Genomic DNA, 7,644 nt, shown 5'->3' with positions numbered 1-7,644 from the left:
TCTCTCTCTCTCTCTCTCATGCCTCTGTCTGTCTCTCTCCCTCCCTCCAGCCCCCTCCACGCAGTGGCGTTTGCAGCGGCCTGTGGGGTGCCGGGGGTGTCCTTGCTGGCCCTGGCGGTGAACCCCCTGACGGGCTTCCTGGGGGCGCTCAACATCTTCCTGTACACCTGCTGCTACACGCCCCTGAAGAGGCTGAGCATCACCAACACCTGGGTGGGGGCCGTGGTGGGAGCCATCCCCCCTATCATGGGCTGGACCGCGGCCACCGGCGCGCTCGACCCAGGTAACCACAGACCTCTACCACACACCTCAGCTCTACCCCACGTCCACCTTACACAAAACCTCACAGCCTCACACACACCACTTCTCCAGCCCACGCCAGCCTTACCCCACACAGTTCATTTCCCTTCTTTCCCCCAACACACACTTTCACACCTCAACACGGCAGAGCCCTCACTCAGACAACCTGCACACAGACTACACTGAACATCATTATTCATTACACAGTGTTCCAGCATTAGGGCTTGGGCATGTTCCCCCTGATATGATACACATCACAATACAATAAGTTCTACCAATAGTGTATATCATGAGTCATTACAGTACTCCACTTTACAAAAATGAGAGCTTGATGCTTAGGTCTTAGCCAGGTTAAAAGAAAGCAGTCTGCTTGATAATAGCCACATTATTCATGTCCACATCATTAGCTGTTAACGTGGGTGTGTCTCCTGTGAGTCTACACCAGCAGGGTCACAAGGGCACTGAACTCATCGCCGGAGTTTGCACCGAATTCCGAAATCCCGGTTAACTCGAACAGCTCACGTCTTTTATCCCTGGCCCAACACGTAAAGTGAAACCGGCTTTTTTCTCCAGAAAGCATGTGTCACGTTAGGGTAATCCTTTGTGTGGTTTGTTCCCTGGAGACTGGAGTTGTCTGCGCCGGTTTTGGGGGGGGGGGGGGGGGGGCGGGGGTGTTGCTCTGTTTCCTCTCAGGCCTTGGTTAATGTTCTCTCTGCCAGACGGGTTCCGATTATTCAGACTTGCGGTTTTATCATGGTGATACGGGTGTCCGAAGGCTTCCCGTAATCCCTCTCGCCCTTAACCCTGTAGCCGCCCCATTCGGCTCTTTCGTCACCTCTGCCTGTTCTCTCATTCCGCTCTGGGGATGATGGTGATCAGCATAAGACACAGTCCCGCTGACGACATTTTTCCCCGAAATCTCTCTGGCCCCACAAGGCGTCCGAGCTGGATTTACATTACAGCAGACTCCTTGATTTACAAACTTCCCAGAATCCCGCACTGTTGGTTCAGAGGCTTTTATTGGTGAAAGAAGTGGTGGAGGAAGCGGTGTGCGTGTGTGGCAGGCGGTGGGGGGGATGATATCCCAGAGTGCTTGGCAGGGACGTTAAGTGTCTTGTTATGGCAACTGCGAGCTGTGTTTCTGCACGTTACCGGGAATCTCAAGTGTGTGCTTGCAGTCTTTTATGCTCCCATCGCCAGAATTTAATGGTCCTATTTATAAAAACCCAAACAGGAGGAGAGATAAGACCGCACTTCTTCTTTATTAATGAAGCAATAAAGATGTCAGTTATTTCCAGATATTATATTCCTGGACAAACATGGGGTGGCTAGTGTGGTTTATTCTTTTAGCTTTCTTAAAGGGGAAAAAAAAAAACAGAAATTGAAAAATGATGTGGAAATTACCTCTCAAGTCTTGATTCCTTCTCTCTAATTGATCAGTGACTTACGGTGGGCCTTTACAGTCTCGGACCATGCCGTGTGCGTTTCGGCGTTTTCCGGCTTTTTGGATTTTGTCCTTTTGCGTTTTTGCAAAGCAGGCAATGAACAGAAACGAAGGCCACGCAAAGCTCTGCCCCGCTCTGCCGACTTCGTAGCGGACGGTGTTGTGTAGTTTCACCTTTCGGCAAACGCTCTGTAGATGCACGCGACCTAGGGCTGTTTGTTTTCACACACGACGGTGTGAAACACGAGCCTCCCCTCCCGCCCCTCTTCCTGTCCGATCAGGGCCGCGAGGACGCGGGGCCCCCCCCCCCCCGTTCACTCATTCACCCTCCGGTTCATCCGGTCATTCCCTCAACGCCCGCTTTTCTCACACTGGGCCGTGAGAACACACATAGAGAGAAGAGGGTTTTTTTTTTTCCTCCCCCACCCCTCAAAGTCCCCCCCCCCCCGCTCCGGTTCCTTTTGTCACGTCCTCCAAACGCGCCCGTTCGGGAGGAACCGCCGAAAGCCCGGGCCAGCTGGACGAAACTGCGAGGAGAACCCCACGAGGGGCACTTCTGTTAAAGTTATCACCCAGGGCCTGCTCTCGCACTTACAGCTCAACACATCTGCTGGGTAACTTGGATTAAGAACCGGGATGGGGCGGGGGGGGGTGGGGTGGGGGGGGGGCTCGGCATCATGGGAGATTTAAGGGGAAAAGAAAACCCCATGGACACGCTTCAGTCTTTGCAGCACATGTACGTACGCACACAGGCACGCAGACCCACTCATGGCCTGGCAGTGTGTGGGATGTCACCGGGGTCCCGACAGCAGTGAGGAAACTCAGGGCACTGTCCGCAGTGGAAACCCGGGTCGTGCAACTCGCCTTTGTTTTCTCGTGAAGCGCTCGTCGTTGTGCTCAGTAAATCACCGTTTTGTTTTTACTTTGTGTTTATGATTTTGCGGCTTGAAATACAGCTTTATATTCCATGAATGTCAATGTCCCTTATAGGCTGTGGGAAACAAAACAATGTTTGAAATGATAAACATATCAGAAATAATGATGTCAGATTTTTATACAAATTTCAAAAGTCAAGTTCTAAAGGGTTTTTATATCTTGTGTGGCAATTCCCCAAGTTTCCTAAAGAAACCTTGCCGTGTGAGAGTTCCTAAGCTGTGTGGAAGTGACTTATTAGTGCAGTGTCTTATAAGAGCTCTTTGACTTATGCCATGTCCTCTCTCTCTCTGTCTCTGTCCCTCTCTCTGTCTCTGTCCGTCTCTCTCTCTCTCTCCCTCTCTCTCCCTCTCTCTCTCTCTCTCTCTCTCTCTCTCTCTCTCTCTCTCTCTCTCTCCCCCTCTCTCTCTCTCTCTCTCTCTCTCTCTCTCTCTCTGTCTCTCTCTCTCTCTCCCTCTCACTCTCACTCTCTCTCCCTCTGTCTCTCTCTCTCTGTCTCTCTCTCCCTCTCTCTCTCTCTCTCTCTCTCTCTCTCTCTCCCTCTCCCTCTCTCTCTCTGTAGGGGCGCTGTTGCTGGGCGCGTTTCTGTACAGTTGGCAGTTCCCCCACTTCAACGCTCTGAGCTGGAACCTGCGGGAGGACTACTCCCGCGGCGGCTACCGCATGATGTCCGTCACGCACCCGGCGCTGTGCAAGCGGGTGGCCCTGCGCCACAGCCTGGGCCTGATCGGGCTCTCCTGCCTGGGGCCGGCGCTGGACCTCACCACCTGGACCTTCCCGCTGGTCTCCCTGCCAATCAACCTCTACATCAGCTACCTGGCCTTCCGCTTCCACCGCCACGCCAGCCGCGACAGCGCCCGCAAGCTCTTCTTCTGCAGCCTGTGGCACCTGCCCATGCTGCTGCTGCTGCTGCTCACCTGCAAGAGGTCCAGGAAGGACCCCGAGGGCCCCGCCCTGGCCCCGCCCATGTCCCCGCCCCTGGTCCCACCCGTGTCCCCGCCCACCCCGCACAGCTAGCATCCAGCCCCGCCCGCCCACCCTCACCCCAGAGCTTTATTTTATCTCCCCCAAACCACTTGGGGCGTCTCCTCTTCCCCCCTCCCTCCCCGCCCCCTTGCACGAACGTGGACACGCGTGTGTGGTGATCTGGGAGAGGCGCCGGATCCGAAATTGCTTTGCAGCTAAAAAACAAATGAAGAGTGAAGCTTGAGTGGGTTCAGGGAAGCTTGTAATTAATCATTTCAGTGTATATATATGTGAGATATTTATGCCTACCCCGTCCTCCGCTCCTCCCGTAAATGAGTGCAGTTTCACATCATTGTACAGAGTTAATTGCCCTCCCAGGTTTGAAGTGGGAGTCCCTCTCTGCCTGTAAATGTGTACCTCTGCTGTACAAAAACAGTAAAACACAAGCCTCCTCACTGATACTGTAAATGAATCAGCTTTGCAAACGGTTCTCTGTCAGCTGTCAGGTATGTGTTGAGCAATGCTGGTTTCAGCGGTTTTGTGTTGTAAAATCCCTTTTGAAATAACCCCAACCCTCTCAGGAGCGCAAAAAAATCCTTTTTAAAATGCAACGAGAGCGAGAGCGGTTGTGCTCTGTGTTCCCCCGATGCTGTTTCAGCGCGGTCACTGGCCGGATTTCTGGAAGAGTGGCAGCTGTCTGGAGAGAGCTCCCCTGCTGGGCTTTGCTTTGGCTTTCCTCTGTAACGCTGTGCTTCATCTCACACGGTTTACCAAACCCATCTGTGGATCCAAAAAAAAAAAAAAAACCCTGTAAAAAGACAAATAAAGACAAATGTTCTTTTTCAAGAAACGTGAGCAAAACCTCTCCCGCTGTCCTTGTTTTTATTTCCTCACCGAACGTGTGCTTGACTTCCTGTCCCTCGGGTCTTAACATCAGGTCCACCTGTGTCTGTTCCCGCTCACACTCCCAGTAGAGCCTGTGTCCCTCTTGAGGCGAGTTGGCATACAGCTAACAGTCGCATAACTTGGGTGAGGGAGGGAGCAGTTTACAATTTGACTGACCCCCCCCCCAGATTCTGCTGCCCCCTTCAACTCTGCTTGGGTTGCGGTCACATGTTGTCCACCTTTGTTGACTTTCCCCCGATCACCCATCCCCCCCGGAAGCGTCGTTGGGATTAGGTACCGGGACGAGGGGTGAAGGATACGAGCGAGTAATTTTCCTCGTAAAGGGGTCCCGTCCGGCGCGGCCTGCCCCCCTGCGGTCCGCATACACCCGGGGAGGAAGGGGGTCACCCAGCTGTTGGCAGGAAACCCCGACCCTCCCTGCCTGGCAGATTGAATGTCAGCGCTGTACCGATGGGCTCCGTGCCCCTCATTCACAACAGCACTCCGCTCGAGGCCGCTGTGGCGGTAGACACCTCGCCCACCTCCTGTAAGCCTTCCGCCATTTCAAAATTAATTTTCCTTTCAGCATTGAGGTTGGCTGTTGTCCTCTTTCCTGTCAGCATCTCGTGTATTTTTGATTCAATATTTTCTGTATTATTATATTGGCATTAATCTTACCTGCTCTGTTTTTGACAAGTATGTTTTTTAGGCTCCGCAGGTATATGCCATCTCTTCCTCTGTTATTGTAATAAAAAGTTGCTTTTCCAAGTTTTTAAATTATTTTTGTCCTTAAGAATTTTTAAAGAATATATTTTTTATGCTATGTAGGCTTATTATTTTGGAATATTTAATGATACAGGTGGAACTTTTGGGTTTTCTCTTGGTTCTTCTGGAGGAGTGGACACTGAACAGGTCCCGTGGACATGTGCAAGGTAAGTTCTTTTCAGCAGTTTACACGTTAATGGATCATTACTCCGATATATAATTTCGTGGTGCGTAGCTGAATTTGTAATATAAGTTCCGATGACTGCATTGTCAGCCTCCCACAATGTTCCTGTGAATCATCTGCTGACACTTCTTTTTCAAGGTCTTCAAGACTGTACAAAATTCCATAATTTTTTTTCCCTAATTTGGAAGTGTTTTTTCCCGTGTGAAACTAGAAGTAAAACTTCTATCTTTGCTGACTTATTCTTCCAACTCACGGAAAGAAAGGGCCCACATTTGTTAAAGTAGCATCAATCTTTGAAATCAAACTTTTATTTCTCTCTTTTTTTTCAGCAAGACTTAGGAGAATTCGACTTTCTGCCAAAGTCAACAACATTCGAATGAAATATGCACGTGTAAACACTTTTAATCCCCCATACAGAAATGAAAACCGAAACCATGCTGGCTTTTGTGTCCACTGCGGCCCGACATCTGGGGTCCTTCTGATCAGGAGTATTAATGGGGAAAAACGGTTTATATTCTTGCCCGGATACTACCATGAAACTTTATGGCACTGGTTGCGTTTCTTCCCCCCACTTAGTCGGCACAATGTGAAGAACACTTCCTGAGCACTTTTATTCCACTTTAATGCCTCAGTGGAGCGGAACAAACTAGTTATACAACGCGCTACGACAGTTTACAAAGCTAAACCGTGGAAATTATATAAGCGTTTATTTGCGCGTCAGCGCAGAAGAGGAACACGTTTATTAACGGCTTTGCTCACTGGCTACTCGCTCAGTTTTGAATGTGGAGTGTCGGAGTAATGGGGATGATTGCTGGATTTAAAAAGTATATTTTGCATCCATTCATATATCACGCAGGCCGCCTGTTTGAAGTGATAATCATCGATATGACGTCGTGATTAATAAGTGTTCTGGCAGATATTAATGACATAAAAAGGCCAGGTTTTCAGGAGAGCGCCATCCCTTCCTTCAGCAGTGTGCAGCACGAAGAAATAAGTTTTGATTTCGGGGCTGTGACGGTTCAGAGGGACGCTCCCGATGTATCTGTTATAACAAAGTTGTCTCTTGCGCTTCGTGGCCCATCTAGCGGCACTTTGCCCCCCGAGTTGTGGCGGAGAGGAGGAGCTCGGACCGAGGGGTCATTCTTGACGGAACTGCGGGAGATGTTCGAACATCTGCCCGATTCTTTCAGCGTCGTCCGCAGAGGCCAGCGCCGATTGTGTTTGCCTCCTCATGTAGAAAAGAAACTTTCTCTAGCCATTGTCCCTCGCTTACATTCTAATGCTAATTTTCAAGAGACTCGAGGGCTTGCAAACAGATGTGTAGCATTCGGTTCATGTTGTAGTTCATTTGTTTAACAGTGTATGGCAAGACATTTGCAGGTTATTAAATATTAGCCTAACTCTTTCATTTGGAATTTTGGCAAAGTTTAGAGATGGAGTCAAATAGTCCAGACAAAAAGTATCTGTACCACTTGTCCAAAGGTCAAGACTTTTGTAAACAAATAATTAAGCTATAGGCCTATTTATATTCATAAAGTTAACAATAAAGACCTGGTAATGATATTTCATTTCTTGATTGCCTTGAACAATCTTTTCCCACGAGGAATATTGTTGATGTAACTTTTAATCGAAAACAAATGCCTGGACGTTGATGAAAGCACAGAACAACCACTTTATTACAAAGGGGTTAGACTACAAAAGGTTTTAAGTGGTAATCAGTATATATAAAACATTTTATAAAAATATCCATGTTAAGTGATAGACATACTGTGATTTTAATTATATGTTTAAGCTGTATGCTACTATTAATACGATAAAGGATACCTTACAGCTAGATGTGGAATGCATAATCTAAAACTCCTAAACCACTGAACGTGCATTTAAATTTAAATTACCCAAACCTACATTATTATTATTATTATTATTATTATTATTGTTATTATTATTATTATTATTATTATTATTATTATTATTATTATTATTATTATTATTATTAATTCGATGAGGATAGAGTCCTTCTGGATAAGAGCGCCTGCTATCAAGTTTATGTACCGGCGTTAAAAATCTGGTGCAGTTAAAAAACGGATGTTGTTACTCTTGAAGTAATCGTGGGAGTTATTTCCGGGCATTGATAAGCGATATGGGATTCATGTCCAGGAATGGCTTT

General features: G+C 48.3%; 1 protein-coding gene across 1 annotated transcript in view; it reads left to right on the top strand.

The window, feature by feature from the left end:
* LOC118785879 (protoheme IX farnesyltransferase, mitochondrial) overlaps window positions 1–3,700 on the top strand; it is a 47,054-nt gene extending 43,354 nt beyond the window's left edge. Inside the window, exons 6-7 of the mRNA XM_036540828.1 lie at window positions 51–283; window positions 3,240–3,700. Of these exons, the coding sequence (XP_036396721.1) occupies window positions 51–283; window positions 3,240–3,694 (688 nt within the window). The 3' untranslated portion in view covers window positions 3,695–3,700. The remainder of the gene's footprint in view (window positions 1–50; window positions 284–3,239) is intronic.
* The last annotated feature ends 3,944 nt before the right edge of the window (window positions 3,701–7,644 follow it).

The sequence above is a fragment of the Megalops cyprinoides genome, chromosome 1 (assembly GCF_013368585.1).
Source record: "Megalops cyprinoides isolate fMegCyp1 chromosome 1, fMegCyp1.pri, whole genome shotgun sequence".
Lineage (NCBI taxonomy): Eukaryota > Metazoa > Chordata > Actinopteri > Elopiformes > Megalopidae > Megalops > Megalops cyprinoides.
This window is presented reverse-complemented; position numbering and strand designations above follow the sequence as displayed.